This window comes from Salvelinus sp. IW2-2015, linkage group LG13 (genome assembly GCF_002910315.2).
Source record: "Salvelinus sp. IW2-2015 linkage group LG13, ASM291031v2, whole genome shotgun sequence".
Lineage (NCBI taxonomy): Eukaryota > Metazoa > Chordata > Actinopteri > Salmoniformes > Salmonidae > Salvelinus > Salvelinus sp. IW2-2015.
In genome coordinates, this window is record NC_036853.1 from 13,520,841 (window position 1) to 13,548,384 (window position 27,544).

General features: G+C 43.4%; 1 protein-coding gene across 3 annotated transcripts in view; it reads left to right on the forward strand.

The window, feature by feature from the left end:
- LOC111972157 (long-chain-fatty-acid--CoA ligase ACSBG2) overlaps positions 1-27,544 on the forward strand; it is a 49,628-nt gene that overhangs the window by 7,636 nt on the left and 14,448 nt on the right. Inside the window, exons 1-5 of one of the 3 annotated variants that reach the window (XM_070446134.1) lie at positions 1,167-1,294; positions 16,765-16,897; positions 17,658-17,758; positions 23,634-23,902; positions 25,115-25,203. In XM_070446134.1, coding sequence (XP_070302235.1) covers positions 16,788-16,897; positions 17,658-17,758; positions 23,634-23,902; positions 25,115-25,203 — 569 coding nt within the window. In that variant the 5' untranslated portion in view covers positions 1,167-1,294; positions 16,765-16,787. Of the gene's footprint in view, positions 1-1,166; positions 1,295-8,758; positions 8,903-16,764; positions 16,898-17,657; positions 17,759-23,633; positions 23,903-25,114; positions 25,204-27,544 lie in introns of those variants that run through there. The other 2 variants (XM_023999039.1, XM_023999040.2) reach the window with 2 other exon arrangements.

Sequence of the window (27,544 nt, forward strand, 5' to 3'; positions counted from 1 at the left end):
AAAACCAGATGGGTTTGACAGAGATCTCGTCCACCGGCCAGATTTCTTCTGACTAATTCTGCAAATATTTGATTATAACACATACCCTCCCCCTTTCATACTCTGGTCACAAGCAGGTAGGGTTGCAAAGATTCCACCAAATTCCAGGGCTTAAATTCATCAAAAAAAGTTAGCTTATAACAGTGAACCTTTTTTATGCTCTCTTTCGAAATGGGCGGTTCCATCAGGCTGACATGCTCTCTAACCTCACTCGGGGCGTGGCTTATTACTTTGCGCAGTTTGTAGAAGACAAGAGAATTTATGGCTCCTAAAATCATTCCTATCTCAAGAAATACTTTAATCATATTTCATATACAACGTTAAGGGTGGAAGCTTGACAGATAAAGGGGATATACTTTCCAAGTTACAGTATTTCCTTTAACCTTTTTAATGACATCACAAAATAAAAACCAATATGACATTAGTTTTCCCCGACCATTCCCAACATTAATATTATGTTAGAAATATTGTTCCAGTATTCACTTGTTGAACGTGTTAGAGTTTTGGTGGGAAAAGCCTGTTAACTTCTTCGGGGTAGGAGGAAGCATTTTCACTTTTGGATAAATAGCATGCCCAAATTCAACTGCCTGCTACTCATCCCCAGAATATAAGATATGCATATTATTAGTAGATTTGGATAGAAAACACTCAGAAGTTTCTAAAACTGTTTGAATCATGTCTGTGAGTATAACAGAACTTATGTAGCAGGCAAAACCCAGAGGACAAACCATTCAGAACTTTTTATTTTTTGAGGTCACTGTCTTTTCAATTAGTTTTAATTGGGACACCAGATTTCTAAGGAACTCGTTTGCAGTTCCTACCGCTTCCACTGGATGTCACCAGTCTTTGGAAATTGGTCGAGGTTTTTCCTTTGTGTGATGAAGAAGTATGGCCATCTTAAATGAGAGTCACTTGAAGTAAATTGTTTGAGGCACATTACCAGAAAAGTTGCGTCAGTTTGTTTTCTTTTTGTATTGAACACAGATCATCCCGTCTTCAATTTGATCGATTATTAACGTTTAAAAATACCTAACGTTGTGTTACAAAAGTAGTTTGAAATGTTTTGGTAAAGTTTACATGTAACTTTTGAGATATTTTGTAGTGACGTTGCGCAAGTTGGAAACTGTTTTTCTGGATGAAACGCGCCAAATAAATTGACATTTTGGATATATATCGACGGAATTAATCGAACAAAAGGACCATTTGTGATGTTTATGGGACATATTGGAGTGCCAACAAAAGAAGTTCGTCAAAGGTAAGGCATGAGTTCTATTTTTTTTTCTGCGTTTTGTGTCGTGCATGCAGTGTTGAAATATGCTACTCTCTTTGTTTACTGTTGTGCTATCATCAGATAATAGCATCTTATGCTTTTGCCGAAAAGCCTTTTTGAAATCTGACATGTTGGCTGGATTCACAACGAGTGTAGCTTTAATTTGGTATCTTACATGTGTGATTTAATGAAAGTTTGATTTTTATATCATTTTATTTGAATATGGCGCTCTGTATTTTCCCTGGCTATTGGCCAGGTGGGACGATTGCGTCCCACCTACCCCAGAGAGGTTAACAAAGCCATTCCTTTGGTTGATCCTGAGACCTCTCAGGATCTCCTCTCTGTTAATTTATGACAGGGTATGAGCTGTCAAACTGACACAGTTCCCTCCCCTCTTCTGTCGGTGAGAGAAGGTCTGGTTACTGTCATCCATTGCCAAGCTGATCTGACCCATTCGGATCCTCACATGACAAATGCGTTTAGCTGATTTCTGCTGAGTTCAATTCCATTTATTGTTGAATTCCATTTTAATGTCTGGATTCCGTGAACCGTCTGCGTTCTTCGCATCAAGGATTTTATTGGGCTCTACAATTGAGCCTAGGGACGAGGTTAGGTCTGAAGATGTCAACTGGGCTGTTTTCTTGGCAGGCTTTTGTATGCTATTGAATAAAGCAGTGTTGGTTGTGTGTATGCTTGTTCATAGATGAGACTGTTGTGATGTTAGAAATAGGTAACTGAACGGCAGAAGTAAAGGTATGCGAGAGTGGACAGGGTGAAAATGTGAAGTGCACAGTAAGTCTATGTAAGCTATATATTTGACAGTGACCAGCTTGCCCCTTGGGTAAAACGATGGCTTTGGCATTTGCAAGCTATTTGGAACTTTTGTCAACCAGTGGTTAATAGGACGAACTTTGGTTATGATTAGTGAAGCCTTTGAGGCTTGCAGCAAATTTTGCCAAAAAAACAGTTCATTACTCTGAGCTTAACTCAATGCCCATTAGTGACATCTGCGCGTCAGCAATAAATGTGTTTGATGTTAACGAACCTAACGTAGCAGGCATAAAAGAAACGTCTGAAACTAGATCTCTTACATACTGGTCTTGATGAGAAAACAGTTGGAAGTTTATCTTCTACACTGCTCAACCAATCCAGTTAATGTAGATTTCAGATGGAGTGTCGACTTGATAACATCCAAAAGTGGAAGTTGTCACAGGCTCTTTCCATTTCCCCTGAAAACTGGAACAGGGCAGAGGCTAGATGTTCAAAAGTGCCCTGCCCACCCCACCCACCACAATATTCATCAAACTCCATGGCACAGTGGTTAGTCGCAGGCCTTAGTAGCCTACAATCAGTTAAGCCTTGTTCACATTGGCAGTTTGAAGTGGCTCATCCTATTTATTTGCATATGCAATTTGAATCTATTATTTTTCCTGCAGTCTGAACAGCCAAAAATCACATGGAATAGGATATTTCAAGCCACATTTCAAACTACCTTCGTAGGTGGTTTGAAGTCAGATACAAATCTCATTCCTGGTCATGTGACTTGTCTGATTTATTTGCCCCGAGTGGTTTTCAGACTTATTTAGCATATCTTGTTGCTTGCTAGCTACTCTGACAGTTTGAAAAGAACATGTGGTAGCTAACTAACTTGTTGTTGTCAAATTAGTGAATATGCTAGAGAGCTAAGCAGCTAGCTAGTTGACTGCTGTCTAGCCAAAAATGACGTGTTTTGAAAGTTGGATCACTTAAAGCCTCAAAGAATAAGACGTTCTTACCCTAATGAGTTTGAACATTCAAAGCAACTGGGAAACGACATGGCAGGCATTGTCACCTTAGCTTGCTACATAACTTCTGAGTGACATTCAGTAGTCCAAAACAGATTTGAAAAACAAAACTGCTTTGAGCATTAACTGCAGTGTGAAGAAGGCTTTAGAATAACAGGTTTGCATCTTACATTGTGCTTCCCTTTTTTTGCCTTCAAGTTTACTATTTTTGAAAAACGAAATCTATGGCATTTAGGATGCTTAAGACGAGCTTATATTCTACTAAATAAAACCAATTATTTGAACAACAATGTGCAGGAAGTTAGATTTCACATTAAATATTTGTTTAAATGGTGCCTTCCCTGGGATTTGACCCCATACCCTGTTTGAGTGTTCTATGGTCCCCCAATCTTACCTGCTGCGCTACAGTTCAAGTGCACTATTTAACAAAAAATCCTAACTAGATTTCTAAGTACGGTGTCCAGTAGAGGTCAGTGTTTGAAAACAACTTGGAATCAAAGATGGCACCCCCGGTACTACTGCGAAATCAGTGCGATCTCGTATTTCTCAACAAGCAGTTTGAAAATGCACGGTGATCAAGCAAAGCTTCAGACGTCATTGATCACGCGATAATGTTACTTTGAAACGAGCATCATTACATTGTATCGGATCAGTAATGCTTTGAAGACCGTAACGGAGCTTCGGTATCAATCGTCCTATCACTAGCTATAGGCTTTACCGGCATTTTAAAAAAGGGCACTTCCGATCACGAGTAAATCCGATTACGAATATCAAGTGTGATACAATGGATATGATTACGAGTATGACGAGATCGGCATACCCCTCACACTCAACTCTGGACATTGAAATCAGTTCCACTGCTTCCCTCCAGGGACTGATTTCAACCTGGGACACCAGGTGGGTGCAGTTAATTATCAGGTAGAACAGAAAACCAGCAGGCTCCGGACCTCGTGGGGTAAGAGTTGATTACCCCTGCTCTAGATTATTTCAGATAAGTCAGTTGAAAGCAGAATGTACATTACAGTTCTGAGATCCCTCCTCGATGGAACAGGGGTGCTTAACGAACAGTTAACTCAACAGGTCTTTAATTCTAACCATCATAACTCAGTATAGTGTGCAATACTGCTCTCACTGAGTGCATCTCAGAGCGAATCGTTATGTTCCTAAACGACCCCAACAGATGAAAATACACACGATTTACTTTCCTATTCAATTATTAACAAATTATGCAAATAAATAGCCTAATGCCTGAATGCATTTATTCCAGACACAGATTTAGATGAAGTTAGGCTAATTCGCTTGCTCCATATATTGTTTAACTTTTAAGAGGAGCAAAACTTTTCTCTCCTGATATGTCACATCTGTACAATCTATATTTTGTCATTTTTATTCTCTGATGTGTTGCTCTGTAAACATGCCTGGGTGAGAATAAATAATAGCAAGCATGGGCTTGGATCGCGACATAACGACAGACATCATTAGCAATGGAATAATAAGGACCGACAAAGTAGGCTTACTAAACTACGCGAAGTAGACAGATAAATACAAGAATATGGCTTCAGCAAAGTCGACAGGAAATAACTAGATTGAACAACAATGACTAGCTACAGATTCGGATTCCTACACAATGTTTGGAGAAGGGGAGACTTAGAGACGCGCCACAGAGGAAGAGCGGCTCGTTTTAATGCAATTTGTTGTAGCAGTCTCAAACAATACCCCGCCCATTCCTTTACAGACAGAATAACTAGCCAATAGCTCTTCACACTGAGTGAAAGATGCGGATTACTGTTTTCCCATCACAGATAATTACAAAAAATACTGGTCATAATCGTATTTAATCATATCCATTACGATGCTGGTTTTGCCCGAGTACTCGGCACACCCCTAGTCTAGAAGATTTGTAAGGGGCCGTACAGACAGATTTTGTATCCTTCAAAAACGAGTAGGCCAATGTTTTTTCAATGGTGTTCATACGTTAACAATGGAGAGCCTCCATAGTTTTGTTCTTAGTTTTATGTATGAAACTCTCCTGACTTTTTACCGTCAAAAGTTTGTATTAACTTTGAGGGGACGAACGGTTTGACACATTTGTCTGTTATTAACCGTCTGTCTGACCTAACTCTTCGCCTGCAGCAGTGATGACAAAATTGTCTAATTCTCCTGTAATTATTTTTCTGTTTGCACCTATTCTGTTAAATTTGAGTGAATTCACTCCTGAGACTCATTCTAGTGTATTGGGCCTTAAACATTCGTTTTTTTTTTGTGGCGAATGAGTTATTAGTGGGTGGATTTCTTTTTAAACTACAAGCAATATAAACTCCTATAAAAGTATATGTAACTGATGAAAGACCAAAGGCGCCAGTAGTTCTGGTTAATTATTTGATGAAGCAACAGTAACTAAACTCATCAAAAAAAGAAATGTCCTCTCACTGTCAACTGCGTTTATTTTCAGCAAACCTAACAAGTAAAAATATTTGTATGAACATAACAAGATTCAACAACTGAGAAATAAACTGAACAAGTTCCACAGACATGTGACTAACATAAATTGAATAATGTGTCCCCTGAACAAAGGGGGGGTCAAAATCAAAAGTAACAGTCAGTATCTGGTGTGGCCACCAGCTGCATTAAGCACTGCAGTGCATCTCCTCATGGACTGCACTATATTTGCCCTTTCTTGCTGTGAGATGTTACCCCACTCTTCCATCAAGGCACCTGCAAGTTCCCGGACATTTCTGGGGGGAATGGCCCTAGCCCTCACCCTCCTATCCAACTGGTCCCAGACTTGCTCAATGGGATTGAGATCTGGGCTCTTTGCTGGCCATGGAAGAACACTGACATTCCTGTCTTGCAGGAAATCACAAACAGAACTAGCAGTATGGCTTGTGACATTGTCATGCTGGAGGGTCATGTTAGGATGAGCCTGCAGGAAGGGTACCACATGAGGGAGGAGGATGTCTTCCCTGTAACGCACAGCGTTGATTTCCTGCAATGACAACAAGCTCAATCCGATGATGCTGTGACACACCGCCCCAGACCATGACGGACCCTCTACCTCCAAATCGATCCCCCTCCAGAGTACAGGCCTTGGTGTAATGCTCATTTCTTCGACGATAAACACGAATCCGACCATCACCCCTGGTGAGACACAACCGCAACTCGTCAGTGAAGAGCACTTTTTGCCAGTCCTGTCTGGTCCAGTGACGGTGAGTTTGTACCCATAGGCGACGTTGTTGCCGGAGATGTAAGGCAGGTCCTCACCAGACAACAGGCCTACAAGCCCTCAGTCCAACCTCTCTCAGCCTATTGCAGACAGTCTGAGCACTGATGGAGGGATTGTGCATTCCTGGTGTAACTCTGGTAGTTGTTGTTGCCATCCCGTACCTGTCCCGCAGGTGTGATGTTCAGATGTACCGATCCTGGGCAGGTGTTATTATACGTGGTCTGCCACTGCGAGGACGATCAGCTGTCCGTCCTGTCTCCCTGTAGCGCTGTCTTAGGCGTCTCACAGTACGGACATTGCAGTTTATTTCCCTGGCCACATCTGCAGTCCTCATGCGTCCTTGCAGCATGCCTTAGGCACATTCATGCAGGGACCCTGGGCATCTTTCTTTTGGTGTTTTTCAGCATCAGTAGAACGGCATCTTTAGTGTCCTAAGTTTTCATAACTGTGGCCTTAATTGCCAACAGTCTGTAAGCTGTTAGTGTCTTAGCAACCATTCCACATGTATATTAATTGTTTATGGTTCATTGAACAAGCATGGGAAGCAGTGTTTAAACCCTTTGCAATAGAGATCTGTGAAGTTCTATGGATTTTTACGAATTATCTTTGAAAGACGGGGTCCTGAAAAAGGAATGTTTTTCTTTTTTTGCTGAGTTTAGGTCAGCAGGATAAGGATGTCCTCCTGGCAATGTTATTTGGTCACCAACTACTTCTTAGAGTTCAGTGTGTTAAATCGGAGGGCCTGTTGTACGGACCTCTGGCAGTCTCTATGGGGGTCCCACGGGGTTCAATTCTCTGACTCTTTTCTCTGTATATATCAATGATGTCGCTCTTGCTGCTGGTGATTCTCTGATCCACCTCTACGCAGACTACACCATTCTTTATACATCTGGCCTATTTTTGGACACTTAACAAACCTCCAAATAAGCTTCATTGCCATCCAACACTCCTTCCGTGGCCTCCAACCGACTTAAAATGCTGGTCAACTAAATGCATGCTCTTAAATCAATTGCTGCCCGTCCGACTAGCATCACTACTCTGTACGGTTCTTACTTAGAATATGTGGACAACTACAAATACCTAGGTGTCTGGTTAGACTGTAAACTCTCCTTCCAGACTCACATTAAGCATCTCCAATCCAAAATTAAATCTAGAATCGGCTTCCTATTTCGCAACAGACTCCTTCACTTATGCTGCCAAACACATCCTCGTAAAACTGACTGTCCTACCGATCCTTCACTTCAGTGACGTCATCTACAAAATAGCCTCAACACTCTACTCAGCAAACTGGATGTAGTCTGTCACCGTGCCATCCGTTTTGTCACCAAAGCCCCATATACTACCCACCACTGCGACCTGTATGCTCTCGTTGGCTGGCCCTCGCTTCATACTCATCGCCAAACCCTCTGGCTCCAGGTCATACGTTTTTGCTAGGTAAGCCCTGCCTTATCTCAGCTCACTGATCACCATCGCAACACCCACTCGTAACACGCGCTCCAGCAGGTATATTTCACTGGTCATCCCCAAAGCCAACACTTCCTTTGGCCGCCTTTCCTTCCAGTTCTCTGCTGCCAATGACTGGAACGAATTGCAAAAATCACTGAAGATGGAGACTTATCTCCCTCTCTAACTTTAAGCATCAGCTGTTAGAGCAGCTTACCGATCACTGTACCTGTACACAGCCAATCTGTAAATAGCACACCCAACTACCCCCTCCCCATATTTTTATTTATCCTCTTGCTCTTTTGCACCCCAGTATCTCTACTTGCATATCTATAACTCCAGTGTTAATGCTAAATTGTAATTATTTCGCCTCTATGGCCTATTTATTGCCTTACCTCCCTACTCTTCTATATTTGCACACACTACATAGATTGTTCTATTGTGTTATTGACTGTACGTTTGTTTGTAACTCTGTTGTTTTTGTCGTAATGCTTTGCTTCATCTTTGCCAGGTCGCAGTTGTAAATGAGAACTTGTTCTTAACCTTGCCTACCTGGTTAAATAAAGGTGAAATAAATCAAGTAAAAATTATCCATTTAGTCTCTGGAAAGTCATAGCTCAGCTAGCATAGCTGCTGGATCTCTATAGCAACCTGGCCTGATAACCAGATTAATCCCCCTTCCTTGTCCTGTAGTAACCCACGCCGTCATATCTGCATTGTGTGTGTGTGTGGGGGGGAGGCGCTCACAGCATCATCCAAGAGAAGCGAGAGGAAAGGGAATTTAACCGACTGCAGACCCATTCCCCTCCCCCTTGCATTCATTTGGCTGATGTGACCTTATATGTGGGACGAGTCTTGTGGTGTGAGCACTTTCAGCCAATGAGATGGGCTGTAGTGTTGGAATACTAGTGGGGGAAGTGTGTAAGGATGTCTGCAGGAAAGAAGCTAGTGCTGAGAGGGTGGGGTTTTGGAGGAGGGACAAACTCAGAGTTTGAAAATTAATGATGTGTTACAGAGGAGACTGAGTGGCCAGCATATTTTGTGTCTAGTGGCTGACAGAATACAAAGCACGCTTACGCAGTCCAGAGAACCGGCAACCAGAACTGAAACAAGAAATCTGAAGTTTGCCTACTAGGATGCACTGTAAGTCCTTCTACATGATTTGGAATGAGATGTTCAGCCCTTTCACTTAAATCTGACAGGCAACTGCTTATGTCAATTGACGCTTTTTATCTTTATATCAATAATCTTCTGGTTTTGGCTTATGGGAAGGCATTTCTCTAGCGTCATTGGGCTCTTTAAAGGTGTGACTGATGGTTTCTGTGTACCATCAGTATTTACATTTGAGTCCCTCTGTTAGTTTGAATTGTCCTTCGTATGGTTTAGTTCGTAGATTAATATTACGTTATTGAGTTCAAAACAATTTATATACTACAGCTATGAAGGCTGATATGTGGTACTGGTTCATCCACCTCACTAGCCCATGTAGTCAGCAGGTATGTGTGCCTGCTTGCTGGCTGGGATGGAGCATCCAACCCTACATGTAGAGCTAATAGGACAGGGTAGGGCGAGGCAGAAAGAAAGAAACCCCAGCATTACTGGGACTCCTCGCTAGGCTGCTGCTGCCAGAAACAGCAGTTGGGTGGATGGATTGATGGAAACTTGATTCACCCCCAGTGTTGGAGCAGCCTTGGAAACAGGTCCAGGCAGAAGGGTGAGCTGGCCATCTAGGAGAGGCAGGCGGAGCGAGAGAAGGAAAGGCGAGGGATTTGAATAATGTAGCAAGTGCTTTCTTTGCATCTGAAATTCTCTAAAATGTTGGGTATTTAAGTGCTGTGTGGGTGGGGAGAGGGCTTGTTGTGTGTTGGGAAACCCTGCTTGGTTTTGGAGATGCCCAGTTTTGGGGAGGATTTGTTGTAGTAAATGCTGGTTTCTGAAAATATATTGGATAAAGTAATCCTTCTCACCCCCCCCCCCCCCTTAAAAGATTTAGATGCACTATTGTAAAGTGGCTGTTCCACTGGATGTCATAAGGTGAATGCACCAATTTGTAAGTCGCTCTGGATAAGAGCGTCTGCTAAATGACTTAAATGTTAAATGTTAATGTTAAAATATTTGATGTGGCTTTTTCAAGAAAGGCCTCTACTCAAATCAGTCAAACAGTCTATGGTCTGTCTCTTATACACATCTAGATGTGTATAAGAGACAGGTGTTTGGTTGCAATCAGTTTTTGAATGGACATCATGTGGCAGTTGTGTACTGGACATACTGTTTGGGACCTAAACCTCTCCGAATTGACTGCAACGAGGCAGTCATTTGCTATTGTGAGGAAACTGTGTGCAATGTATGTCTGCACGATATGGGCAAAATGTAATTGTGATTTCTTTCTTTTACCAAATATTGTGATTTGACATGCAATATGGGTATAAACAGTTGGGTGAACTGTTGGAATCATATAAATACAATGATTTATATTAAGAAGCAAAGTGGAAAGCAGCATTGTTTGTAACAGTCTGTTGACTGCATTTGACCTAACAGAACAGCATGTTAGTGTTAGTGAATCTAACAGCAAGGAGGGCTGTGTGGGGGGGGGGGGGGGGGAATCAGCCCCAAGAGGAGAGAACAAAGTAAACTATGAAAACTGACTGCGTTTCAAAATATTGCATTCAATATAGATCTTTTGTGATATGGATATTGCACACGTTAATATTGCGATTCTGATGTAATTTCGATTAATTCTACAGCCCTAGCCCAATGCTAAATCCTTCTGAGCCGTACCTAGTGAGCATTGAGGGAATCTCCCTGGCAGGTCATCAGCAGGGTTGAGCAACATCATTCAGGCATTGTAATGAACTGCTCCTTTTGGGTCGGGTGGTGACCCACCCATTCAAATTGAGGACCACAAACCTCACCTAACAGCAGTGTAGTTTCATTAGTTAGGGCTAAATCAACAGGACAGAAGGAAATGGGTTTCTATCATGCAACGAGGAAGTGCCTCAATTTATTTTTCCCCTGGTCTTGTATTGGTCTTCAGATTGTGAAGGTAAATAATACACAGCCTTGGTCGACAGCTGGTGGGGATGAGAAACAAACTATCATTGCACGTGACACTAGCTCCGTCACATCCGAACATAAATTGGTCTAATAGGGCTGCTGCGTGAGACTTGTCAAGTCACGTGACATCACAAGAGTGGGTGAGGAATGGAACACTCATTCCAGCCTGAGGATCATCCCAAAGGCAGAATTCAGAATGGTGGATGCCATCTACCTCTTCTCTTGTTAAATAGTTGGGGCGTGTGAGCAAGCTTTTTCTGATCTGTAGGACTGCACAATATGGGCAAAAAATGTAATCACAATTTTTGTAGCAAATATTACGGTTTTACTTGCGATTATAGTTCACAATGCTTGAGTGAACTGTCGTAATCATAGAAAGGGAATAGTAAAAATGTTATGGTTGGAATAGAGTGGGCACTTTGAATGCAGTTTTGTTTGCCATGACGATGAATGGAAAAGTAAGGGAGGAGATGGTTGTGACAATAGTAACCAAAGTGTTGGTCAGTGTTTCCCATGGGACCCTGATTTGGATTTAAATACACTGCTCAAAAAAATAAAGGGAACACTAAAATAACACATCCTAGATCTGAATGAATGAAATATTCTTATTAAATACTTTTTTCTTTACATAGTTGAATGTGCTGACAACAAAATCACACAAATTATCAATGGAAATCAAATTTATCAACCCATGGAGGTCTGGATTTGGAGTCACACTCAAAATTAAAGTGGAAAACCACACTACAGGCTGATCCAACTTTGATGTAATGTCCTTAAAACAAGTCAAAATGAGGCTCAGTAGTGCGTGTGGCCTCCACGTGCCTGTATGACCTCCCTACAACGCCTGGGCATGCTCCTGATGAGGTGGCGGATGGTCTCCTGAGGGATCTCCTCCCAGACCTGGACTAAAGCATCCGCCAACTCCTGGACAGTCTGTGGTGGAACGTGGCGTTGGTGGATGGAGCGAGACATGATGTCCCAGATGTGCTCAATTGGATTCAGGTCTGGGGAACGGGCGGGCCAGTCCATAGCATCAATGCCTTCCTCTTGCAGGAACTGCTGACACACTCCAGCCACATGAGGTCTAGCATTGTCTTGCATTAGGAGGAACCCAGGGCCAACCGCACCAGCATATGGTCTCACAAGGGGTCTGAGGAGCTCATCTCGGTACCTAATGGCAGTCAGGCTACCTCTGGCGAGCCCATGGAGGGCTGAGCGGCCCCCCAAAGAAATGCCACCCCACACCATGACTGACCCACCGCCAAACCGGTCATGCTGGAGGATGTTGCAGGCAGCAGAACGTTCTCCACAGCGTCTCCAGACTGTCACGTCTGTCACATGTGCTCCGTGTGAACCTGCTTTCATCTGTGAAGAGCACAGGGCGCCAGTGGCAAATTTGCCAATCTTGGTGTTCTCTGGCAAATGCCAAACMTCCTGCACGGTGTTGGGCTGTAAGCACAACCCCCACCTGTGGACGTCGGGCCCTCATACCACCCTCATGGAGTCTGTTTCTGACCGTTTGAGCAGACACATGCACATTTGTGGCCTGCTGGAGGTCATTTTGCAGGGCTCTGGCAGTGCTCCGCCTTGCACAAAGGCGGAGGTAGKGGTCCTGCTGCTGGGTTGTTGCCCTCCTACGGCCTCCTCCACGTCTCCTGATGTACTGGCCTGTCTCCTGGTAGCGCCTCCATGCTCTGGACACTACGCTGACAGCAACAAACCTTCTTGCCACAGCTCGCATTGATGTGCCATCCTGGATGAGCTGCACTACCTGAGCCACTTGTGTGGGTTGTAGACTCCGTCTCATGCTACCACTAGAGTGAAAGCACCGCCAGCATTCAAAAGTGACCAAAACATCAGCCAGGAAGCATAGGAACTGAGAAGTGGTCTGTGGTCACCACCTGCAGAACCACTCCTTTATTGGGGGTGTCCTGCTAATTGCCTATAATTTCCATCTGTTGTCTATTCCATTTGCACAACAGCATGTGAAATMTATTGTCAATCAGTGTTGCTTCCTAAGTGGACAGTTTGATTTCACAGAAGTGTGATTGACTTGGAGTTACATTGTGTTGTTTAAGTGTTCCCTTAATTTTTTTGAGCAGTGTAGATGGGTACATTCAGACAGATTTTAGAATATTCTTTGCCTTTTCTTCTCAAGAACGAGCTATTTTGTTAGATTACTTGTTAGATATTACTGCATGGTCGGAACTAGAAGAACAAGCATTTCTCTACACTCGCATTAACATCTGCTGACCATGTGTATGTGACAAATAAAATTTGATTTGCACAAACAATGCTGATATACTCCACCACTGGTAACGGCCTGTATTATAGGGCAAACCTTGCTAGGAAACGTTTTCTATCTCAGTGCTAGCTAGAAATTAGCATTAGGCGCTAATACAATTATTTTTAATGCACATTTACAACTTGCTTAGACCAACTAACTAGTGTTTTGCAGAGAGCAAGTTACACATGAATAGTATAATATAGAAAACGTGGAAGCAAAGTGGAAAGCTTTTAGGTTCTTGTTTGGTCAACGCATGTATTGCAGAGTAAATGTGTGATTTGAGAAGTGGCCAAACGAGAACTTGAGCAATACATTCAAAGTTAAAAAAGACAGTGGTGTTTCAAATATTGTAGCCCCATGCAATATGGATAATTGTGCAGCCCTAGCACCCACCCCTGTTGTGGCAGACACATGCCGATAACATTGAGGCTGGAGATCCAGCCAAAGGGGCTCATCCCAGACAGAGGGCTCAATGCAGGCATGTCGACCCCCTCCCAACCTCCGAAGGACCACAACACAACTCCCACACTATAATCCATTACAGCCATGCAACGTGAACCCTGGCCACAGCTGTGTCTGAGTGTGTGACCATGGGGAATCTGCAGCTGCTCTGTTACTGGTGGAAGGAAAAAGAGTACAATGGCAGCTATTGTAGGGGTTGTGTCGGGTGCAAGCGGTGAGCTCACTCCATGGCATTTGCCTCCTTGGCTGAGCCAGGCTCTGCAGGAATGGGTAATGTGCTGAAGTCTGTCAAGGTTAACGACAGTGTCAGAGGGAACGGGGAGGTAGAATCTATCGATCTGCTGAGCTACATCCCATAAACCATGAATCACATAGGTACAAATGTAACTAAAACCAATCTCAAAAAATGTACAACCAACCACTCAACACCAGGTTATGAAATTGTCTGGGCTTTAAGGGTTTGCTGCACCCTGGCTCAGGAGAATGTTTCTGCTTTGTGATCTCCCCATGGAGGTTTTCTTTCCTCCTGCTTAATTGTACTCAGCTTGTATGTGTTTAATGCACAGAGCCAGTCCTAGATAAACAGGACCTCAGCCGGTGTTGGCTCTCCAACAAGGGGACAGAGTCGATAATGGAGAGTGGCCCGGGGTTACGTGGTTATTGTTCTACAGCGCTGACGTGTTTCCTGTACCGTGTTGGTTACAGAAATGGGACGTGCGCTCTGCTCAGCTCTCCCCCTCTTGCGTTACTTCCCACAATGGAACAAACGGATCATCAACGGGGCCAAACTGTGCTCTGTTTGAGTCTCTTTCACACAGATGGAGCCATTGAATTTCAATAACCAGAGGATGAACAAGCCAGCCAAATGAGTCCATCTTCTGCAACCTCTGCTGTCCCGCTGTCGTCATGTGTTCACATTACTTTATATCTCTGAAAGGGGGTTTCATAACACGATTAGGCCTAAATGTTAATTGAGGCTTCTACTGATTTTAGGAAAGGACCACATTGAATAAACATGGTTAATTTGTTTTGGCTAATCTGGAGGCGAGAAACCCACACCTGTTTAGGCGAGGTGCTGGCTAGTGGAGTAGAACACTTAAAAGAAAAGGAGAGCCGCACACTCAAGGAGCTCAAATGCAATAATTTCATAACCTAATAATCAATGTTGACAAACAAGCTGTCTTCATCAGGGTATCATTTGTTTTGGCTGAAAGTATAAAAAAAATTAAAAAACACAGTTCCGTCTACAGTAGCTGTTTTTGTAGTGGCACCTGTTGTCTGTCTCTTGGATCAGTACCCATTTGAATTCTGTCGACACTTACTGTTGTAAAATACCGTACTTAAAAGATGTCCATAAAAGCATTTGGTGATAAACTATTTAGCTTTTCTGAGTGATCTCCAAGCAGTGTAATGACTCTGAGACCGTGTGTAATGTTTATCCAGAGACCAGAGCATGACCCTGTGACACGCAGCACAGTGGTGGGAGCCTTGTGAGCCGTTTGGCAGTCACATGCTACAGCGGGTTCTATTCTAAGGCAGTGGTTTCCAAACTGTGGCGCGTGCAAAATTGCACAAGGGTACAATTTCAAATTGTGTCATCAGTTTTCCTCTTGTCATGTCAGTCATTGCATACGTTAAAGCAGTGATCACCAACCTTTTCTGACCTAAGATCACTTTGGCAGTCAAAAAGCAAGCAGAGAACCACTGCACATGCATTTTAAGTCATGTTTTGCTTATTTTTTTTATTTTTTTACATGAACCTGATTTAAAAACAGTTCTGTAGGAATGAGGTAAGTGCAGTAGGCCAAATACATTATCACAGCATATTGGCTATATGCCTGGCCTGCCAATATTGTTCTTCTCGGACCCTATTCTATTTCAAAACTCAAGCTTTGATGACAAAATAGACAAGTTGGTGTGGCACATTTCGAGGCATAGCTGAGCATAAATTAAAATGGTCATGGTACTTTCAAAATAACTGAACTCTTGACAATCTAAGTCAAATTATGAAGTCAGTGGACTTCAGGTCGGAAAGTCGGAGCTCTAGAAAGATGCCCAAGTTTCCGAGTTGGATGACCGTTCAAAAGTCGGAAGTCTGACATTTCAGGGTTTCCAGTTGTTTTGAAGACTGCATTAGTCTCAGCAGAGGGAGAGCGAGTGCAGCAGAGATGGTCCGCCACTCACGGTCCCTGCTCTTTCCTCTGGTGCGGCTGACCAGAGAGGGGACACAGTCTTCGACCGGATGGCGAAACTCGAGTCGCACCGCATCTGCCTCTGGGGGGGGGGTGAATGTTGTTGGTATGACCAGAGAAAGTTAAATATTCCTCTATTAAAATAGACATGACGAGCTGCTAATAATAAAAATGCAGGGCTATCGATACACTTGGCTACTCATTCATTGCAACTGCAGCGCGATTGGAAGTACAGAGAACCATGTTTTGTAATAGTGTTGACAATGCTGAATTAAACTTAGACATGAACTCATAAAAACATAATCTCTGCTGTATTCTTTGACAGTCTCTCTGGTCATGGTTTTAAAAGTTATGAAATCTCACGTAGTCTAGTATCGAACTTTGCTGTGGCCGAGGTTGTGGAAGCTGTAGGTAGGCATGGTTATTTGAGCTATACGATTGGCCAGCGCAGTAGGCGTACTCGATTTTAGCCAGAGATCTTCCGGTCCGCCGGGTAGGCGGAATTGTCTTTTCAGACAAATAAAATGGTTAAAAATGGGAACACTTTGCCAACCGGCGCGCAGAGCTTCTGAATCAAGTGCACCTACCGCCAACAGCGCAACACAGGATGAAAAAAAAGAGGACCGCAAGCCTTTATGCCTTCAGCAAAATTCGCTGCACCAAATGACAATGTGTAGAATTGCAGGAAATGTGCTTTAAACCTGCTACATTTTTCTCTCCACCAACAAGAGGGGTGTGAACAGTTTGTCATGGACGGTGCTTGTGTCCATGGAAATAGACTGGGTGTGGGATGTTCCCCAATGCTGGTTGGGGGGCCTGAGTGAAAAAGTTTAGGAACCCCTGCTCTAAGGAAGGACTAATGCTCATTTTGTCACTCTCTCGAAGCCTGACAACTTCAGACAATTACAGCTGGGGAAACTCGGTCCCTGAGATTTGTGTGTGGGTCATGTGTGAATGAGTCATATGCTGTGTCTTACCCTGTCCCCTATCTTAATTTCCCCCCCTTGCAGTGACTGTGTGTGAGCCTACTGCCATGTCCACAGCCATGGACCGCCCCAGGGAAGTCAGCTACCCGCAGTCATCCTGTGGCACCGGGGACAGCGTCGCCTCACTGGATGACGTCGCTGTGGATTTCATAGCCAAGTACGTACCTAGACTGAAACCAATATCTGGTCCAATTGCGTGACTCTTGTTTGGACTTGATCGAAAGGCTCTCGTCACACGGGAATGATGCGATCTGATAGGAAACGATGACCTGCACCCTGTCACTGTCTTAACACCCCCACATCAAATAACTTCTTAGAGATATTTGACCTACTTCATCACACAAAGATGACAGGGCACAATCCTTACACTTTGCCATGTCAACATTGTAAACAATTTGCTGTCAGTTAACAAGACCCATGCTGTGTTCGAATACTCATACTAACTGCACTGACTACTATTTGTGACGTGAATTGAGTATAAAGTATGCTTGTTGGTCATAGTTAGTATGCCAAAAGTTCCCGGATGACGTACTAAATTCTCCAAAATACGAAGTATACATGCAGTGGACACGATTTATGTGCTTTTAGGTCCCATAATATAATTCTTCAGAAAATGGGCGTGGCTTCATAACTTTTCAGATATGAAGAAAATGGCGGAAAATATGCCGAGAGTCCGAGAGCGGATACAAATTCATTGCTATAACTAATAATGGCAAATGTTAAGAGAATTTTTAAATGTAATACATTTTCAAATAAGTTACGTGTTATGTTGGCTGACAACCGCATAGCATTACAGCAGTATGCACCTTTATCTTCTGACACTGAAAAGCTTCCTCCATCTTTAGACATGACAGTGGAATACAGTAGGACAGGACTGGGAATCCACTTAACATTGTTTATAATGTCTTTCCCCTCAGTGAGTCAGCCAGTGAGCGGGAAGAGGAGATTGGGGCCAACACTGAGCTAACCAACAACCTCACAGACATCCTTACTGAACAGCCCACACACACAGAGACTGGTGAGTGCATATATATATATATATATATATATATATATATATTAATTACACACATTTACATGGCAAACGCCACAAGGAGAACATTTTAGAAAGGACACAAAAATGTAGGAAACTGGCTTACAACTGTTAGCGCGTACACAAACTGGTTCACACACACTCTTGAGGTTGGCACTTAGGTACAGAAGGTATACCAGTACATTGATTTTGAGGTTGACCAAATTAATTGTCCCCTTTTTGAATTTTGAGGAAATGGGCCAAAGGGAAGTGGGGTCCCAAACTTCCCTTTCCTGTCTCTGGCCAAGAACATTCAGTCATCAACATTCCTAATGCCCTAAGTATGAAAACTATATTTATTAGGTGTACTCTGGCATTTAGAAAACACCATCCTGAAGGTGTTCACAAACTTCAAATGAATAAATAAATTCACATTTCATAGTGTTGAGATTGGTCAGTTGGTCAGTAAACACTCTGTTGCTCTTAAATCAGTGGGGCATTCTCTTCCATCCACCCAAAGTGCAGTACAGCAGTATCATGAGGATCTGGCTGAGGCTGGTACCATGGCCATGCGTGGCTATTGACTAAAAAAGTATTTGGTCATAAACAGTCCCCACTGAACTTCCAGAAGGTTCCACCCACAGCTCTGTGCTGTAGACAACACAGCAACACAGCGCTCTATGGTCAGCCTAACAACAGGCCAAATGATCCTATGCTTCTCTGTTGCTATTTCGGTTTTATGCTTTGAAAGGCTTCAAAATATTGGCAGGGATTATCTATAGTTCCAGTCTTGTCATGGTGACCTTTCAATTGTTTTTATTAAGACCAAAATGCTAATAGTACTAGGTGAGTTATAGCTTCTGTTTCTCTGGCTAACCTAGCGTAGCAGGCGTTTAATAAATACTTTAGGCAATGCAGTGTTTCATATATGTGGACACCCCTTCAAATGAGTGGATTCAGCTATTTCAGCCACACCCGTTGCTAACAGGTGTGTAAAATCGAGCACACAGCCATGCAATCGCCATAGACAAACATTGGCAGTAGAATGGTCCCTACTGAAGAGCTCAGACTTTCAATGTGGTACAGTCATATGATGCCACCTTTCCAGTCGCCGAGTGCTGAAGGGCGTAAATCTGTCCTCTGTTGCAACACTCACTACTGATTTCCAAACTGCCTCTGGAAGTAACGTCAGCACAATAACTCATCAGGAGCTTCATGAAATGGGTCTCCATGGCCGTGCAGTCGCACACAAGCCTAAGATCACCATGCGCAATGCCAAGTGTCAGCTGGAGTGGTGTAAAGTTCGCTGCTATTGGACTCTGGAGCACTGGAAACGCGTTCTCTGGAGTGATAAATCATGCTTCACCATCTGGCAGTCCAACAGACTAATCTGGGTTTGGCGGATGCCAGGAGAACGTTACCTAACCGAATACATAGTGCCAACTGTAAAGTTTGGTGGAGGAGGAATAATGGTTTGGGCTAGGCCCCTTATTTCTAGTGAAGGGGAAATTAACGCTACAGCATACAATGATATTCTAGACAATTCTGTGCTTCCAACTTCTTGGCAACAGTTTGGGGAAGACCTTTTCCTGTTTCAGCATGACAAAGTGAGGTCCATACAGAAATGGTTTGTCAAGATCAGAGTGGAAGAACATGACTGGCCTGCACAGAGCCCTGACCTCAACCACATCAAACACCTTTGGGATGAATTGGACCGCCGACTGCGTGCAAGGCCTAATCACCCAACATCAGTGCCCAACCTCATGAATGGAAGCAAATGCCTGCCGCAATGTTCCAACATCTAGTGGAAAGCCTTCCCAGAAGAGTGGAGGCTGTAGCAGCAAATGGGGAACCAATGCCATATTAATGTCCAATGATTTTGGAATGAGATGTGTTTTGGCCATGTAATGTATACTGAACAAAAATATAAATGCAACCATTTTAAAGATTTTTTTAGTTTATATAAGGAAATCAGTCAATTGAAATAAATTAATTAGGCCCTGATTGATGGATTTCACATGACTGGGAAAACAAATATGTATCTGTTGGTCACAGATACTGTTAAAAAAAAAATAAAAAAAAAATGTAGGTGTGGCTCAGAACCAGTTAATATCTGTTGTGACCACCATTTGCATCATGCAGCGCGACACATCTCCTTCGCACAGAATTGCTCAGGTTGTTGATTGTGACCTGTGGAGTGTTGTCCCACTCTTCTTCAATGGCTGTGCAAAGCTGGATGTTGATGGGAACTAGAACACGATGTCATACACTACACTACCATTCAAAAGTGTGAGGTCACTTAGAAATGTCCTTGTTTTCCATGAAAACATACATGAAATGATTAGGAAATATAGTCAAGACATTGACATGGTTATAAATAATGATTTTTAATTGAAATAATTGTGTCCTTCAAACTTTGCTTTCGTCAAAGAATCCTCCATTTGCAGCAATTACAGCCTTGCAGACCTTTAGCATTCTAGTTGTCAATTTGTTGAGGTAACCTGAAGAGATTTCACCCCATGCTTCCTGAAGCACCTCCCACAAGTTGGATTGGTTTGATGGGCACTTCTTACGTACCATACGGTCAAGCTGCTCCCACAGCAGCTCAATAGGGTTGCGATCCGGTGACTGTGCTGGCCACTCCATTATAGACAGAATACCAGCTGACTGCTTCTTCCCTAAATAGTTCTTGCATACTTTGGATCATTGTCCTGTTGTAGGAGTAAATTGGCTCCAATTAAGCACCATCCACAGGGTATGGCATTGCAAAATGGAGTGATAGCCTTCCTTCTTCAAGATCCCTTTTACCCTGTACAAATCTCCCACTTTACCACCACCAAAGCACCCCCAGACCATCACATTGCCTCCACCATGCTTGGCGGATGGCGTCAAGCACTCCTCCAGCATCTTCATTTTTTTTTTTTCGTCTCACGAATGTTCTTCAAACACCTCAAACTTAGATTTGTCTGTCCATAACACTTTTTTTCAGTCTTCCTCTGTCCAGTGTCTGTTATTTTGCCCATCTGTCTTATATTTTTGTTGGCCAGTCTGAGATATGGCTTTTTCTTTGCATCTCAGTATGCTGGAGTCGCCTCTTCACTGTGTATGTTGAGACTGGTGTTTTGCAGGTACTATTTAATGAAGCTGCCATTTGAGGACTTGTGAGGCGTCTTTCTCAAACGAGACACACTAATGTTCTTGTCCTCTTGCTCAGTTGTGCAACGGGGCCTCCCACTCTTTCTATTCTGGTTAGAGACAGTTTGCGCTGTTCTGTGAAGGGAGTAGTACACAGCGTATGACAAGACTGTTTCTTGGCAATTTCTCGCATGGAATAGCCTTCATTTCTCAGAACAATTATAGACTGATGAGTTTCAGAAGGAAGTTATTTGTTTCTGGCCATCTGAGACAGTAATCAAACCCACAAATGCTCCTCTTTAATTACTTGTTACTTTTATCTCTCATTCTAATCCGTATTTTTTTTAAACTGCACTGTCGTTTAGGGGCTCGTAAGTAAGCGTTTCACTGTAAGGTCTACTACACCTGTTGTGTTCGGCGCATGCGACTAATAAAATTTCATGCTCCAGATACTTAACTAGTCTAAAGACAGTTTTAGTGCTTCTTTAATCAGAAAAGCAGTTTTCAGCTGTGCTAACATAATTGCAAAAGGGTTTTCTAATGTTCAATTAGCCTTTTAAAATGATAAACTTGGATTAGCTAACACAATGTGCCATTGGATCACAAGGGGTGATAGTTGCTGATAATGGGCCTTTGTACGCCTATGTAGATATTCCATTAAAAAGCAGCCCTTTCCAGCTACAATAGTCATTTACAACATTAAGAATGTTTACATTGTATTTTTGATCCATTTGACGTTATTTTCATGGACACAAAAATTAGCTTTTCTTTCTAAAACAAGGACATTCCTAGGTTACCCCAAACGTTTGAACGGTAGTGTACAAGTCGATCCAGAGCATCCCAAACATGCACAATGAGTGACATGTCTGAGTATGCATGGCATTCCAGGAATTGTGTACAGGTCCTTACGACATGGGGCCATGCAATATCATGCTGAACACATGAGGCGATGGCGGCGGATGAATGGCACAACAGTGGGCCTCCAGGATCTCATCATGGTATCTGTGTATTCAAAATGCCATCAATAAAATGCAATTAAGTTAGTTGGCCGTAGCTTATGCCTGCCCATACCATAACCCCACCTCCACCATGGGGCACTCTGTTCACAACGAAAGACGTCGTGTGGGCGAGAGGTTACCTGACACCATACACGTGGTCTGCGGTTGTGAGACCAGTTGGATGTGCTTCCAAATTCTCTAAAACCACTTTGGAGGCTGCTTATAGTAGAGCAATTAACATTCAGTTATTTGGCAACAGCTCTTATGGACATTCCTGCAGTCAGCATGCCAATTGCACGCTCCCTCCAGACGTCTGTGGTGTTGTGGCAAAACGGCTTATTTTAGTGGCCTTTTATTGTCCCCAGCACAAGGTGCACATGTGTAAGGATCATGCTGTTTTAAGCTTCTTGAGATGCCACACCTGTCATGTGGATGGATTATCTTGCCAAAGGAGAAGTGATCACTGACAGGGATGTAAAGAAATTTGTTCACAAAATTTGAGAAATTAGCTTGTGAGTGTGGAACATTTCTGGGATTTATTTCAGCTCATGAAACATTGGACCAACACTTTACATGTTTTGTTCATATTTTTGTTAAGTGTAGATCCCCTACAAGAAGTGAACTGTCAGAATGTTCTCTCCTGCAATGTTCAACCAATCCAGTAAATGTGGAGGAGGATTTGAGATGGTGCGTCATCTTGTTAACATCCAAAAGCGGAATATCCGTTGACGACTCTGCAGAGGCTAGTTTCTGGCTAATGGGCCCCCATTTAAAAATAACCGGCTATAATATTTTTTTACAGAATGAATTATTGAACAGGACCATCTAACTAGCTCTGAGAGGTTCACAGTTCAGTCTCCTGCCCTGTTAGTCCCTACTAGTGTGCCTGGACTCTGTATGGGCTGCCAATGCGGTTATTGGGATCCCCTGTTTGGCCCTCCCTTGTTTTGTCTGGTGTTGGTCAGATTGGCGTCTCATACTGGGCCTGGTGTGTGTGTGTGTGTGTGTTTACTGGCAGAGACTGGGGGCCAGGCCAGGGTCAGCACAACCCACTGCCTCTGGCTCTCCACCAACACTGCAGCAACACCAACAGTGGAGGGAACACGAGGACAAACGGCTACTGGGATTTAAGGCCAGAAGTCAGAGCAGCCTCCCTCATGTCCCTAAAGCTAATTTCTGTGATTGTCTGTGTAAGCAGCAGGCACGCCATTCATAGTGATTGGTTGGACTTCCTCATAGGGTTTGGGAGCCGTTTGACAGATTGATTTGCCTGCATGTGCAGACTGGGCATTTATGCCCATCACCAATGTTCTCTCTAAGCTGTGAGTGCTCATAAAACGTGTACATTTTCTAGCCATCTTTGAAAAGTGAGTCAGGTGAAGAGCTTTTATGTCTTAAAATGGGGCAGTGTTTTATTTTGGGAAAGGCTTGAATCAGCTAAGCTGCCAATTGCAGGGGGTAGCACACATTTGTGTCTGCATCTCGGTAATAATGCATTATTTTGTAAAGTAGTTTCTTGCATCCAACACAGTACACTGTCTGTCACCACCTTATCTGAGTGACTAAACAGGCTCATGTCAAGCCTTGCTTTTTTTCAAATCCTTACATTATGATCAAGTAGCCACCTTTTCTGAGGTGCAATCAAATGTGAGTCTAGACAAAGCTCTCAAATCAAACACGCCTTTCATTCGCCTTCTCAGTTGATTTGCCTTGGGAAAAACACTAAACCCCTCTCCTCTCTCCCTCAGTGAGTGCCCAGCGACCAGACTCCCTGTCCCTGGCGATGGCTGAGCCAGAGCGGTGGACGTCCAGGGGTGACGGGGAGGTGAAGCTGCGGATGGGGGAGTTGGGCTTTGCAGCTGAGCCCCCACTCACTGTAGACCGGATGTTTAAAACTGCAGTGGAGAGGTTTGGCAGCTACACCGCCCTGGGCTGGAAGGAGGGAGAACAGATGAAGACCATGAACTACCAGGAGTACTACCAGGCTTGCCGCACCGCTGCCAAGAGCTTCCTCAAGGTGAGACTAAACACACAGACCAACTGTACTTATGGAAATCAGACCATAACTGACACTTTACTGCTGTAAATGTGGATGTCAGAACAAAGTTGCAATAGAATACGGTAAGATAATGGTAGGAGTTGAGGGTTCCACACCGATAAGAACTGTAAAGTATTATTATAAAATATTTTATTGGCGTAAGTGTCTCCTAGAATTCCAGTTATAACAAAGGCTTATAAACATCAGTTCCTAAAGTGAAACAAAGTATGAGAACAAGCTCTGTTGGCAAGGCAACAATGTATCCTCAAACCAAATATGAAGCCAAAGCAAAAGAGAACCACTGGAGGATGTGTGCCCTTTTAGGAGGCTTTTGATAACTTCCCCTCTCACTGATCATAGTCCACTATCCTAACTTCAGATCAGTGTGTGTTTAACCTCGTGGTGGCTGCCTCACTGTCACTAGCATGCGTAGGGTGAGATGAAATGTGGGAGGTAGAGGCAGTGTGCTGCTGGGGGCAACATCTAGATGCAGGCCACACTAGAGTGGGGCGATATGGACAAAAATCCATATCACGACAAATTACCTGAATTAATGAGGTAAAGATTAATAGAACGATACGTTTATAATGTGCACTACTTTTTTTTATTTTTTTATCCTTTAAACTACTACTAGTTTGTTAATGGGACAATTGATGGCTACAAACATCAATCACCCATATTAGCAAACTTATTTTATTTCGAAATGCACATTTCTCTAGTATATCGTGGTGAACGATATCAGCGAAATGCCTGCGATAAGTGATCGGTGTCGATCATTTTCGGTTTATCGTCCCAGCTCTAGGCCACGCTACTGTTTATTGTGAAACTCCGCACTGTACATGAGTGAGGATTAGGACTGGCTCAGGCCCAGGGGAAGCCAGACATCCCCACATCTGAACCTGACTGCCTCCTACTTGGAGGGAGACGGGGAGAGTCGTGCTACTCTGCATTGCCATGCAGGCAAGGAGCCGTACATTTCTTGTATAAGTATCACGATGGTGTGTTTTAATACTACTACTGTTATAAAAGACCCTCTATAGTCTGTATTTGGCTTTGCTTCACCTTCCCCTTTAACTCTTATCCATAGAAAAATGAATATTAACAGGCATTGTATCTGTTATGTTCCTCTTTAGGTGGTAATTTCAGATCTATGTGTAGGTCTTTTCTCATGCTGTGTTTGTGTGTCCACAGCTTGGCTTGGAGCGCTACCATGGGGTTGGCATTCTGGGCTTCAACTCTGCTGAGTGGTTCATATCTGACATTGCTGCCATTATGGCTGGGTGAGTCTCTATACTTCTGTTCACTAGGGGGTCTGACACACTCCCTGTCATTTGAGAGTGTGATGTACAGAATGTTCCCTTCTCACTGATCTACTGTAGACCAGTCTATTTTGCGTAGCTAAGTGACTTATGTGACTATAGCCAAAGACCTGAGATCAAAATCAAATCCAATGTTCTTTGTTAAACATGCTTCGTAAACAGGTATGGACTATCGGTGAAATGCTTACTTACGGGACCTTCCCAATGGAGTCATTATAACTCGTTTTACAACCACTCCACAAATTTCTTGTTAACAAACTATAGTTCTGGCAAGTCGGTTAGGACATCTACTTTGCATGACACAAATAATTTTTCCAACAATTGTTTACAGTCAGATTATTTCACTTATAATTATCACAATTCCAGTGGTTCTGAAGTTTACATACACTAAGTTGACTGCCTTTAAACAGCTTGGAAAATTTCAGAAAATGTCATGGCTTTAGAAGCTTCTGATAGGCTTATTGACATCATTTGAGTCAATTGGAGGTGTAGCTATGGATGTATTTCAAGGCCTACCTTCAAACTCAGTGCCTCTTTGCTTGACATCATGGGAAAATCAAAAGAAATCAGCTAAGACCACAGAAAGAAAAGTGTAGACCTCCAAGTCTGGTTCTTTTTTGGGAGCAATTTCCAAACGCCTGAAGGTACCATGTTCATCTGTACAAACAATAGTACGCAAATATAAACACCATGGGACCACGCAGCCGTCATACCGCTCAGGAAGGAGACGCGTTCTGTCTCCTAGAGATGAACGTACTTTGGTGCAAATCAATCCCAGAACAACAGCAAAAGACCTTGTGAAGATGCTGGAGGAAACGGGTACAAAAATATCTATATCCACAGTAAAACGAGTCCTATATCGACATAACCTGAAAGGTCGCTCAGCAAGGAAGAAGCCACTGCTCCAAAACTGCCATAAAAAAACCAGACTACGGTTTGGAACTGCACATGGGGATGAAGATTGTACTTTTTGGAGAAATGTCCTCTGGTCTGATGAAACAAAAATAGAACTGTTTGGCCATAATGACCATCGTTATGTTTGGAGGAAAAGGGGGGAGGCTTGCAAGACAAAGAACACCATTCCAACCGTGAAGCATGGGGGTGGCAGCATCATATTGTGGGGGTACTTTGCTGCAGGAGGGACTGGTGCACTTCACAAAATAGATGGCATCATAAGGTGGGAAAATAATGTGGATATATTGAAGCAACATCTCAAGACATTAGTCAGGAAGGTAAAGCTTGGTCGCAAATGGGTCTTCCAAATGGACAATGACCCCAAGCATACTTCCAAACATCACACCTGCGGGACAGGTACAGGCTGATTGTCCTCGCAGTGGCAGACCACGTGTAACAACACCTGCACAGGATCGGTACATCCGAACATCGCACCTGCGGGACAGGTACAGGATGGCAACAACTGCCCGAGTTACACCAGGAACGCACAATCCCTCCATCAATGCTCAGACTGTCCGCAATAGGCTGAGATGGGCTGGACTGAGGGCTTGTTGTAAGGCAGGTCCTCACCAGACATCACCGGCAACAACGTCGCCTATGGGCACAAACCCACCGTTGCTGGACCAGTCAGGACTGGCAGAAAGTGCTCTTTGACGAGTCGCGGTTTTGTCTCACTAGGGGTGATGGTCAGATTCGCGTTTATCGTTGAAGGAATGAGCGTTACACCGAGGCCTGTACTCTGGAGGGGGATCGATTTGGAGGTGGAGGGTCCGTCATGGTCTGGGGTGGTGTCACAGCATCATCGGACTGAGCTTGTTGTCATTGCAGGCAATCTCAACGCTGTGCGTTACAGGGAAGACATCCTCCCTCATGTGGTACTGTTCCTGCAGGCTCAGACCTGTTGGATCTAGGGCCATTCCCCCCCCAGAAATGTCCGGGAACTTGCAGGTTCCTTGATGGAAGAGTGGGGTAACATCTCACAGCATGAACTGGCAAATCTGGTGCAGTCCACGAGGAGGAGATGAACTGCAGTACTTTATGCAGCTGGTGGCCACACCAGATACTGACTTACTTTTGATTTTGACCCCCCCTTTGTTCAGCGACACATTATTCCATTTCTGTTAGTCACATGTCTGTGGAACTTGTTCAGTTTGTCTCAGTTGTTGAATCTTATGTTCATACAAATATTTACACATGACAAGTTTGCTGAAAATAAACTCAATTGACAGTGAGAGGACGTTTCTTTTTTTGATGAGTTTATAACCAGCATCGAGCTGTAGGCCTAAGAGCGCGTCCCATTTTAGTCTTAATGCCATAACTTACTTAGGCCTACGATTGATACAGTAGC